The sequence below is a fragment of the Oncorhynchus masou genome, chromosome 24, assembly GCF_036934945.1.
Source record: "Oncorhynchus masou masou isolate Uvic2021 chromosome 24, UVic_Omas_1.1, whole genome shotgun sequence".
NCBI classification, from domain to species: domain Eukaryota; kingdom Metazoa; phylum Chordata; class Actinopteri; order Salmoniformes; family Salmonidae; genus Oncorhynchus; species Oncorhynchus masou.
The window spans coordinates 40,587,584-40,600,748 of record NC_088235.1 but is presented as its reverse complement, the minus strand read 5'-3'; the positions used below and the strand labels follow the sequence as shown (position 1 = coordinate 40,600,748).

Sequence of the window (13,165 nt, the reverse complement as noted above, 5' to 3'; positions counted from 1 at the left end):
TGGAGAAGGTGGTGTGATGGTGCTTTGCTGGTGACACTGTCTGTTTTATTTAGAATTCAAGGTACACTTAACGAGCATAGCTACCACAGCAATTCTGCAGTGATACGCCATCCCATCTGGTTTGTGCTTAGTGGGACTACCATTTGTTTTTCAACAGAACAATGACTCAACACACCTCCAGGCTATGTAAGGGCTATTTGACCAAGAAGAAGAGTGATGGTGTGCTGCATCAGATGACCTGGCCTCCACAATCACCCGATCTCAACCCAATTGAGATGGTTTGGGATGAGTTGGACCGCAGATGGAAGAAAAAGCAGCCAACAAGTGCTCAGCATATGTGGGAACTCCTTCAAGACTGTTGGAAGGAATCCAGGTGAAGCTGTTTGCGAGAATGCCAAGAGTGTGCAATGCTGTCGTCAAGGCAAAGGGTGGCTACTTTGAAGAATATAAAATATAAAATATATTCTGATTTGGTTATTACATTGGTCAACTTCTTATGGGCAGCGTCACACCTGGCCAACATCCGGTGAAATTCAAACTACAGAATTATAAATATTTAACTTTCATAAAATCACAAGTGTAATACATCAAAATAAAGCTTAACTTCTTGTTAATCCAGCCGCTGTGTCACATTTCAAAAAGGCTTTACGGCAAAAGCACACCATGCGATTATTTGAGGACAGTGCACCGCATACAAAAGCATGACAAACATATTTCAACCAGGCAGGTGCACCACGAAAGTCAGAAATATCGATATAATACATGTCTTACCTTTGATGATCCTCTTCTGTTGGCACTCCAAAAGGTCCCAGATACATCACAAATGGTCATTTTGTTTGATTATGTCCTTCTTTATATCCATAAAAACTCAAGATTAGCTGGCGCGCTTCAGTCAATAAGCCACCCAGTTTCTCTCCATCAAAATGCATACAAAATTAATCCAAACGTTACTAATAAACTTTTCCAAACAAGTCAAATAATGTTTATAATCAAACATTAGGTACCCTAATATGTAAATAAACAGTAAAATGTAAGACAGAGAATCTTTACGGTCTTTACCGGAGAAAAATAACAAAGAATACGCTCTCTTCCATGCGCTTGGTAACACTACAGCCAAATTGGGAGCCACCTAGAAAAACTATAATTTCTGGCAATTTTCAGGCATGAAACTCTTTCTAAAGACTGTTGACATCTAGTGGAAGCCCTAGGGATTGCAATCTGGGAGGCCTTTGCCTTATAATAAAAGTGACAGACATTGAAAACAGTGGTCGGCTGAATTTTTTTTTCTGGGGGATGGTTTTTCCTCTGGGTTTTGCCTGCCATATCAGTTCTGTTATACTCACAGACATAATTTTAACAGTTTTAGAAACTTTAGAGTGTTTTCTATCAAAATATACTAATGATATGCATATCCTAGCTTCCTACCCAAGAGAGGTTAACACCTTTTGATTACTACATGATTCCATTTGTTATTTCATAGTTTTGATGTCTTCACTGTTATTCTACAATGTAGAAAATAGTAAAAATAAAGAAAAACCCTTGAATGAGTAGGCGTGTCCAAACTTTTGACTGGTACTGTTTGTATCATGTACCCTTCTTGGAATTGAACCCACGACGTGACTAGTGCCATGACCTTACCAACTGAGCCACAGAACCACACTGAGAAAGAACATGCGCTTTCTGTATAGAAATCATCACTGGACAGTACTTCACCTTGTAACATAAATTAATAGTTACAACCATGCCAGTCACCCTGTCACATAGTGACATCAGCCCTGCTGGCCTCAGCACTGCTAAGCATTACAACCTGCTATAACACAGACACACACAGCCTCTCTCTCCGTCTCTCTCTCTCTCTCACACACACACACACACACACACACACACACACACACACACACACACACACACACACACACACACACACACACACACACACACACACACACACATTGATGCTGTTAGAGGAAGCTGTTCGTGATCGAGCGTGCAAGCATGTGTGTGCATGTGTGTGTGTTGCTGTTAGTTAGATGAAACAGCATCACAGCACATCCAGGCTACGGAACATAGGCCGTTACAATCCTGCACAGATTAGAAATTGGAAATGAGCATTCAAATCCTATTTAGTTGCTATGTGTGACCAACCTGGTGTCGAACACAGATTAGCATCTCAGTGTAAGCCCACTGAGCAAAAGGCAAGGTATCACAAGTCTTCAGATTTTTGGCAAGGTTACTCATCAGGTGAGTATACTTCGCCTAACCAACTCCGCTACAATTGGAAACCATGCAGTTCTCAAACCCTGTCCTGATGGATGCTATATGGAAACAGTGATTGTCATATATCCTTGTTGACATCTTGTTAGTACAGTAACCATGACTGCTACTGTACTTGTTGGAGGCACAGCAAGGTGACAGTCAGATGCAAACTTCTCTACATCTCTAACGATCCACTGAATCTCATTTAGAATTCAGCAATCTCTGCATAGCAATGTATTGAAATTCTCAAAGAGTGTGTGATGAGAAATATGACCACACGCACACACACGTACACACACAGCTCTGCCGCTGTCCATGGTGCTGATCATGATACAGTGGAGTAACCACTAGGTGCGTGTCTGCAAGCAAATTGGACTGACTCACATTCTAGAGAAAGATGCATATATTATTACCAAACAAATATATAAATGCAAAATATAAAGTGTTTGTCCCATGTTTCATGAGCTAGAAAAAAAAGATCCCAGAAATGTTCCATACACCAAAAAGCTTATTTCTCTCAAATATTGTACACAAATTGGTTTACATCCTTATTAGTGGGCATTTCTCCTTTGTCAAGACAATCCATCCACCTGACAGGTGTGGCATATCAAGAAGCTGATTTAACAGAATGATCATTACACAGGTGCATCTTGTGCCGGAGACAATAAAAAGCCACTTTAAAATGTTCAGTTTTGTCACACAACGCCACTGATGTCTCAAGTTTAGAGGGACTGTGCAATTGGCATGCTGAGTGCAGGCCTGTCCACCAGAGCTGTTGCCAGAGAATCTAATGTTAATTTCTCTACCATAATGTTGTTTTCGAGAATTTGTCAGTACGTCCAACTGGCCTCACAACCACTGACCACGTGTAACCAAACCAGCCCAGGACCTCCACATCCGGCTTCTTCACCTGCGGGATCGTTTGAGACCAGCTTCCCAGACAGCTAATGAAACTGATGAGTATTTATGTCTGAAATAAAGCCCTATTGTGGAGAAAAACCAATTCTGATTGGCTATGCCTAGCTCCTGAGTGGGTGGGCCTATGCCATCCCAGGCCCACCCATGGCTGTGCCCCTGCCCAGTCATGTGAAATCTATATATTAGGGAATCATTTATTTATTTCAACTGCCTGATTTCCATAAATGAACTGTAACTCACTAAAATCGTTGAAATTGTTGTATTTATATTTTTGTTCTGTAACGTTATATATGCTTCGTGGATACCGGAATTGACAGAGACTCTTTTTGTGACATTCAGTACATACTCTAGGCTATGCAACCGGTATGTGTGTGGATGAGAAAGCCACCATTATATTTGGTCGATTGGTAAAATATGATGTTTGATGCAGTTTGCTTACAGGACTGCCTCCTTGCTCTTGAACCCCGTTTTCCGTCGTGTTAAAACGGGCCTCCCGCCACGGAATGATACAATAAACCGTCTGTCCGTCGTTCATTCCAACAGCCCGTTTCTCATCGGTTGAATCAAAGGCACAGCGAGGATAGACTGCATATCGCTACAATCAGCCTACCATGATATTTTTCTCACAAGGAGAAAAATGTATACATTTCCACTACACAAGAACGAATAAGATGTTAAATTAGCCGAAAGTCTTACCTCATTCGCCATGTTGCCATGAGACGGTGCAGGATTCTGTCCTGTGCTGAAATAGGTGCTGAAATCGTCTGCTCGTGGGACAGCGTAGCTCCAGCTTCGTGGGGTGCACTTGCCAAGCTCGAGCACGTGTGTGGGGAGGGAGGGGGCAATGACTGTATGTATGTTTGAGAGAGAGAGAGAGAGATGCTCAGGGGTGAGGGGGAGGTTGGTAATTACAGACTAGGCTAGTTTATAATTATATGGGTGGAAAAGAAAGAAGACAAGTTCTTAGATAGTAAACTGGAGGACAGGAGTCTTCAGAGGTATGCTGTGTAAACATACACTGAATAAAAATATACATGCAAAATACAAAGATTTTACTGAGTTACAACTCATTAGGAAATCAGTCAATTGAAATAAATAAATAAGTCCCTAATCTTATGAATTTCACATGACTGTGAATACAGATATGCATCTGTTGTCACAGATACCTTTAAAAAAATTAGGGACGTCATTTGCCTCATGCAGCGTAACACATCTCCTTCGCATAGAGTTTATCAGACTGTTGATTGTGGCCTGTGGAAGGTACTCCCACTCCTCTTCAATGGCTGTGTGAAGTTGCTGTCCTGCACGTCAATCCAGAGCTTCCCAAACATTCTCAAATTATGACATGTCTGGTGAGTATGCAGGCCATGGAAGAACTGGGACATTTTCAGCTTCCAGGAATTGTGTACAGATCTTTGTGACATGGGGCTGTGCATTATCATGCTGAAACATGAGGTGATGTCGGTGGATGAATGGCACGACAATGTGCCTCAGGATCTCATCACGGTAGCTCTGTGCATTCAAATTGACATCAATAAAATGTAATTGTGTTAGTTGTCTGTAGCTTTTGCCTGCTCATACCATAACCCCACTGCCACCATGGGCATTCTGCTCACAACCTTTAAAATCAGCAAACCGCTCACCTACACAACGCTTTACATGCTAAAACTGGGATTCATCCGTGAAGAGCACACTTCTCCAGCATGCCACTGGCCATCAAAGGTGAGCATTTGCTGAACTGCAGTCAGGTAAAGACCCTGGTAAGGATGATGAGCATGTAGTTGAGTTTCCCTGAGACAGTTTGATGAGAAATTATTATCGAACAAAAGGACCAATTGTGATGTTTATGGGACATATGGGAGTGCCAACAAAAGAAGCTCGTCAAAGGTAATGCATGTTTTATATTTTATTTCTGCATTTTATGTAGCGCCTGCAGGGTTAAAATATGCGACCCTCTTTGTTTACTATTGTGCTATCATCAGATAATAGCTTCATATGCTTTCGCCGAAAAGCCTTTTAAAAATCTGACATGTTGGCTGGAGTCACAACGAGTGTAGCTTTAATTTAGTATCTTACATGTGTGATTTAATGAAAGTTACATTTTTATATACATTTTTTAAATTTTCCACGCTGTATTTTCCCCGTTTTTTGCCCAAGTGGGACGCAACCGTCCCCTATCCTAAAGAGGTTTTAATGAGCAAACTAGGACGGACGTAGTCAATTTAAATAGTTGTTCATCACTTTTGAAATGTACAGCAACAGAATTCCGAACAAGGGCTATTCTTACAGTATTCTTCCTATACACCGAGTCAGAACCATAGGATAAATAAAGGGGGCAAATATGCAGACAATGAAAGCTCTTACAATATTCAATGACATTTCTCTAAAGCAGGCTATAGGCTACACATGAGCACGACCAGGTCAGAACATTAGGCGGAGGCACATGTGCTACGAACAGCTTTCTACACAACATACACTTAGCATTACTTTCTTTGCTACATATCTCCCTGGCATATTGTAATTTCTGCAGCAGCATACAATACATTTTTGGACTCACCTTGTTGCGCTGTGCTCCCTTGAACAGGAAGGTGGAACGTCGGTCCTTCTTGTGGGCTCTAGAAAGAGGGCCGAAATCCGACTTGGAATTCCTGAGTTGAATGACCATTCAAAATTATTTTCCATATTTTCCCAGTCAGAGTAAGTTTTATCTGCGTCCCCAGTTGTCTTGAACTCGCAGAAGTCTGAGATTTCCCATTTCCAGTTGTTTTGAACGCGGCAGAAGTCATGCTGGATTGACAGCATGGTCAATGTATTCCAACTTCTCTGGCCCCTTTTTTCGTGATATCCAATTGGTAGTTACGATCTTGTCTCATCGCTGCAACTCCCCTAAGGACTCAGTGAAGGTCGGGAGCCAAGCAGCACCAATGTGTCAGAGGAAACACTGTCGAACCGAGGACCGAAGTCAGCTTCCAAGATGTCGCTAGAGCATGATGAGACAAGACCAACCCCTCCCCTAAACTGGACGCTGATGGGCCAATTGTGCGCCGCCTGATGGGTCTCCCGGTCACAGCCGGCTGTGACAAAGCCTGGGATTTAACCTTGGGCTGCAGTGGCGATTAGCACTCATTGCTGAATTTGCGAGTTCCAACTTGTTTAATGTTTGTCCAATTTCCGATACTTTTTATCTGTAATTTCTCTTCATATGACAAGGATTGAAAAGGATTTGCCAGTAGTTTGCCGACTTGATGCATGAGTATGACTGCTTGTTTAGCTTGCTAGCTAAGATTTTGAATGTATGATGTTGACATGATCAATCAAAGCTATGGTAGATATAATGTGATTTAACATAAGGTCATTGGCCACAGATAAAATTGAGCCTTCTTGGATAGGCACTTCTAGTGTAAATCTATGGCAGCACCCAAGGGGGCTTGAACTTTCTAGCTCTCCCTGTAGATTTTGCGGTGATGTAGTGTCCCCATGAATGACAGAACACTGAGCCAATGATGGCGCAACTGGAGAAGATTACCAACCCCTACGCTCTGTATTTTCCGCTGGCTTCCCCTCTACCACAGAAAACACTGAGCTAGGCTTAAACACCTGCATTTTGGAGCTGCCATAAGAAAGCAAAAAAGAGGCCATGTTTGTATGCAGTTTTATTACCTTATTTTTTACATTGTTTGCAAATTGATATGTGACATATCAATGCTAAACAGGCTCTGCCCTACCTCTCCTGAATGACGTGTCGCCACTGAAAAGCAACCAGAGCAGAAATTGGCTACTCTTTATTTGACTGATGTAGCTGTCAATGTAACTGCTGTCTGACTTAACAGAACAATTGTATTTATTCCCAGTGCTGAGATAGTAGTGTAAGTGACATGTGACATTGGCTAATGTTTTATCCCCTCTCAACTGAAATTCTGTCTGAAGAGAATTACAGCCAGTTCAGCTCTAGCCTTTAGCTATCTGTCAGACAGCAGTATTTAACAGCTGTTTTGTGTATGGAAATGTTTTGTAGCCTTTTTGTCCCGTTTCAACAAAAGTAAAATAACTTAGCTAGTTTTCACCAGTTGATGTACCATTAGAGCTATACAAACGTTAGCTAGCTCACTAACTTGATGTATTATTTTTGCCTCAAACACACTAGAACTGACTCAAACGATGATACTTGCAGCCAAGCGGTTAAAGATTGATATTCTGACGTTTGACAGCACAATGTGGTGGTGAGTTAAGACAATCATGATGTCATGACTGTCCTGCTCGGCTCAGGTTACCAATGACCACAATCCTGCAGAGAGATATCACCCCCACCAGAGGAGAAGGTTGGATCTCAAGGGATAGGTAGATGGCGAATGTTACGACACCTCACACTCATTGTAAATCTAAGGCAGGAGATCAAATTATTTTGTCCTCTCACTATGGAGAACTATGGAGAACATTAACATGCAATAATTGGACTTTGGGACAAGGGGTTTCGTCAGCCACAATGGTGGTAATGACGATAGATGGAATATGAAAATTAATGTCAGTTTTGTTATGTTATTAAAAGTCAAAGGACGACGTTATAACAAAAACATTGTAACTTTAAGAGTTTTACTAATATGTGCTCTAAATTGAGTAAAATCCAGACCTTGCCTTGTAACTTGTTACGCCCAGAGAATTGCGGTTACGCCCACTTCTGAACCTAGCATTTAAGACATGTGAGTTAAGAATTACCATATCAGAGTAAGTGACCCGAGCTGCAGCCAAGGTCTGAGTAGTCAACGAACCCAAAACGCAACACAAGATTGAAGACAAAGGAACCCTTTTCTACCCATGCTACAGGTGAGTTAGCTGCGTCCAAGCGGGTGAATTCAAGCCAGACCACCCGGTCTCCACTCCCCATCCAATCGTGGTATCTACACTGTTTTCATTCCTACGCTGTGAGCCCTGGGCTACAGGGCCGGCTGTCCTCAGAAGACCCCATTTAGAACAAGTGCGAGGAATCAGACCACTAAGCCAAAAGGACATGGACATCGTGAGGACAACCAGAGAGTTACACCTGAGAAGTGCGGCATTGAGAAGCATAAATGGTCCACGAGGAGACTCCCATCGGAGACCTTCAACACGTAATTATATCATTATATTCTGACCCATAAGAGCGGCAGTTCGGGGCAAGGCTAGAGTTCAAATAAGCATAGCTGACAAATACATCCAAATGTATATTTCTCCTGTGTACTTTCTCTCTTTAAATCCCCATTTTGGGTAACATGCGCCAGAGTGGTTTGGCCCGTTGTACTAACCAATAGCCTAGACTGTGTTTTTGTGTATCTTTTATTATCATTTTAGCTTTCTAGTAAATAAATAATCAACTAATATTGGTGTGGTACGAACTCTCTGGTGGGACTCGGGTTTGTGCAGATTCCTGGACTATGCGACATTCAGAATGAGACTGTAGAGGAAATGGATTAATTAGCGACTGTTGTAAAATCGATATTCTAATATTCTTTGAGTTAATTTGGGAAATAGATACTCAATAAAACTAATTTTCCCATGGTGCCCCAGGTTAATGAGTTAATAATTGCCTGATTAATTTAATCACGCAATTATAAATTGTTAATCATTCGATGAGCAGCAGTCTTCACATTAACTAATACAATGTCACGACAATGAATACTATCGGAGATCCCCAAATGGGCACATTTATAGGCATTTGCGTGCAGGCCAGGTAGACTAGTCCTACTTCTATATCCTAATCAGGTCCTTACTCAACATTGACAAAAGCTTTTCAAACAGAAGACGATGAATAAATTGAATAGAAAACTCATAAATGAAATGAAATAAACAATACATGTTTCATTCCAGAATGTGCTCTACTGCCATTTCATGGGTATTCATTGTTTCATAACTTCATTGTGTGCATTTTGTGCTGTGTCTATCAATTCCCAATTACATCACCAGTAGTAGCTTACATTTATCTTTTATTCCCATAGTTAATCTGAAATGTTTGTTCGGTTATGTTAATTTCTGTTAATGCATTCAATATAGTAGTATTACTGTTATGTTGTAGAAATGATTGGAGACAGGAGTAGGAATAGGTAATCGGGGGTTTTAATACTCCACCCAAAAATACAACCTGCCATAAAAGGCAAACGGACTAAGCCCAAAACAAACACGTGTACAAAAACACAGGGATGTAACCCAAACAAGAGAACGTGGTTAAACCTCTAATAAATACATGGGACGAGACCCGTAATAACATGTGCACAACAATACATGGGACGAGACCCGTAATAACATGTGCACAACAATACATGGGACGAGACCCGTAATAACATGTGCACAACAATACATGGGACGAGACCCGTAATAACATGTGCACAACAATACATGGGACGAGACCCGTAATAACATGTGCACAACAATACATGGGACGAGACCCGTAATAACATGTGCACAACAATACATGGGACGAGACCCGTAATAACATGTGCACAACAATACATGGGACGAGACCCGTAATAACATGTGCACAACAATACATGGGACGAGACCCGTAATAACGAGTGCATGAAAGCCAACACACTAAAGCACAGGTAATCACAAGCCCAACGGACATGGGAACATTAATCGACCAAACAATAGTGAACAGAGGGCACATATATACAATTATTAATCCGGGGGAAAGGGAACCAGGTGTGCATAATGAAACAGTTCAGTGACGCCTAGAGGCCGGTGTCGTAGACCTCCAGACAGAATGAGCAGCAGTATGGTGAAATCCATGACAATTACAGTCATTTACTGTGTTTTGCAGAAATCACACCTATGCTACACTTGTGATGAAGAAGTTTCTGTTTATTTCACTCCATTTATGAGTTTTGTAAATTTATTCATTGTATTTTGTTTGAAATGTTCCTGTCAATGTTTCAAATCGATTGGTCAAAAGAAAAGACTCCTCTTGGTGGACCAAGTTATTTTTAGTTAGGGACAGCCCTAGTAGAAATGCAGGAAATGAGCTTTAGATACCCCAAAAAGATCTAAGGGAGGACCCCTGCCAGGTTATTGCCACCCCACTTCTAAAACCAAAGTTGCACCCCTGCTTTGTGTTTTCCCTTAGTTATTAATAATTGTAATGTTTATTCATAATTCAGAGGAAATACCTCCCTTTCCATCTGGCTCTCTACGTCAGCTGTAAACAACAACATCCAACAGTTAACTCAGGCTGTTTGCCTGATAACTCATTCAAGCCTAAATACTGAGAGAGACACTTGAGACAACAAGCATTCAAAGTATTTGTACATGAAGTGAGTGCTAAGATCTCAGGGTTGTGAGTTCAAATCCCGCTTTGCCCCAAATTCACTGCAAGTGCAGTAAGCTACAGGAAGTAGGGCTACACTAGTCATAGTGAGATGTGATTGTGTTAACAGTGTAAATCAGTCAAACACAAATACTGCCATTGAAATTCGAGGGAGCAATAAATTACATAATCAGCAATGATTGGTACGTTTAACATTGAGTGCTTACCCACTGGGCACACTACATCATTTCAATGTGAGCAATATTTGGCTGAGATGTTGATCAAAGAGATTGTAAACTATATTCACAAACACAACCAAATGTTCATTGAATTTTCAATGTGTTATCAATTACATTTTAGTCATTTAGCAGACACTGTTATCCAGGGAGACTTACAGGAGCAATTAGGGTAAAGTGCCTAAGGGCACATGGTCAGCTTTGGGATCTGAAACAGCAACCTTTTGGTTACTGACCTAACACTCTCAATTATTAACCGGTAGGCTACCTCATTAGTTATCACTATGCTTTCAACCATCTTAAAGCACAACTAAATTCCAATGGATAAAGAATATCAGATTTTTTGTGTAGCTGTCACCCAAATGTCTATCACTGCACTAGCAACCATTTAAAATCAAATCAATATTTCACCTTATTGTGAAATTGCTTACCTACAAGCCCTTAACCGACAATTAAGTTGGGATAGATTAACGTGGTACCTTTAGGCGTTTGGAATTTGCTCCCAAGGATGAACCAGACTTGTGGAGGTCTTGGGTCTTGGCTGAGGCCTTGGCTGATTTCTTTTAATTTTACCATGATGTCAAGCAAAGAGGCACTGAGTTTGAAGGTAGGCCTTGAAATACATCCACAGGTACACCTCCAATTGACTCAAATGATGTCAATTAGCTTATCAGAAGCTTCTAAAGCCATGACATCATTTTCTGAAAATTTCCAAGCTGTTGAAAGCCACAGTCAACTTAGTGTATGTAAACTTCTGACCCACTGGAATTATGATACAGTGAATGATAAGTGAAAGAATCTGTCTGTAAACAAAAGTTTGAAAAATGACTTGTGTTATGCACAAAGTCGATGTCCTAACTGACTTGCCAAAACTATAGTTTGTTAATTATCAAGAAATTTGTGGAGTGGTTGAAAAACGAGTTTGAATGATTCCAACCTATGTGTATGTAAACTTCAACTGTACGTGCTTTAGAATGTTTTAATTATAGTCTATGGCCGGGCTTTGAATCGTTATGGAACTCAAAGCACAAATAGCAGGTTAAACCTAGAGTCTGGCGCAGGGTTCACGATGACTGGAACATTCTAAGATTAGTGAGAATGAGGGTAGATGTATTAATTAGTTCATTTCCTCCACAACCTTCATAAGGTAAGTCTGAATACCAACTACCGAGAAGCGTAATTTCCTAAATCGGAATCGGGCCTTATAAGCCAAAATAAAATGGATGACATATGAGTGATAAAGTATGGTCACATTTCTACTAATCTAAGATATGGAATTGTTTTAATATGGTAATTGCATGGATCATTTAGCTATTTGATTTTGAATTTTAAGACCCTTGTAGGTCTTGCCCTTAGAAACACATTGAATAACACATTCATAAATTACAAAACAGTCAAAAAATAAATCATAAGGAATAAGGTTTTGAAGTATCTGTCATATTGTATTTATTTATTTTGCCTTTATTTAACCAGGTAAGCTATTTGAGAACAAGTTCTCATTTACAACTTGGACCTGGCCAAGATAAAGCAAAGCAGTGCGACACAAACAACAACATAGAGTTGCACATGGAATAAACAAGCATAAAGTCAATAACAAAATAGAAAAAAATAAAGTCTATATACAGTGTGTGCAAATGGCGTGAGGAGGTAAGGTAATAAATAGGCCATAGTAGCGAAGTAATTACAATTTAGCAAATTAACACCGGAGAGATAGATGAGCAGATGGTGGTGTGCAGGTAGAAATACTGGTGTGCACAAGAGCAGAAAAGGTCAATTAAAACAATATGGGGATGAGGTAGTTAGATTGGGTGGGCTATTTACAGATGGGCTGTGTACATCTGCAGCAATCGGTTAGCTGCTCAGAAAGCTGATGTTTAAAGTTAGTGAGGGAAATATAAGTCTGCAGCTTCAGCGATTTTTGCAATTCGCTCCAGTCATTGGCAGCAGAGAACTGGAAGGCAAGGTGGCCAAAGGAGGTGTTGGCTTTGGGGATGACCAGTGAGATACCTCCTAGACCGCGTGCTACGGGTGGGTGTTGTTATCATGTCCAGTGAACTGAGAAAAGGCGAAGCTTTACCTAGCATAGACTTATAGATGACCTGGAGCCAGTGGGTCTGGTGACGAATATGTAGCGAGGGCCAGCCGACTAGAGCATACAGGTTGCAGTGGTGGGTGTTATATGGGGTTTTGGTAACAAAACGGATGACACTGTGATAGACTGCATCCAGTTTGCTGAGTAGTGTATTGGAGGCTATTTGTAAATTACATCTCAAGGATCGGTAGGATAGTCAGTTTTACGAAGGTATGTTTGGCAGTGTGAGTGAAGGAGGCGTTGTTGCGAAATAGGAAGCCGATTCTACATTTCATTTTGGATTGGAGATGTTTAATATGAGTCTGGAAGGAGAGTTTACAGTCTAGCCAGACACCTAGGTATTTGTAGTTGTCCACCTATTCTAAGTCAGAACCGTCCAGAGTAGTGATG

General features: G+C 40.9%; 1 protein-coding gene across 1 annotated transcript in view; it reads right to left on the bottom strand.

Annotated features, from left to right (window-relative positions):
* Positions 1–3,991, bottom strand: part of LOC135512174 (golgin subfamily A member 7B-like) — a 50,213-nt gene extending 46,222 nt beyond the window's left edge. Inside the window, exon 1 of the mRNA XM_064933898.1 lies at positions 3,871–3,991. Coding sequence (XP_064789970.1) covers positions 3,871–3,882 — 12 coding nt within the window. The 5' untranslated portion in view covers positions 3,883–3,991. The remainder of the gene's footprint in view (positions 1–3,870) is intronic.
* Positions 3,992–13,165: the final 9,174 nt, after the last annotated feature.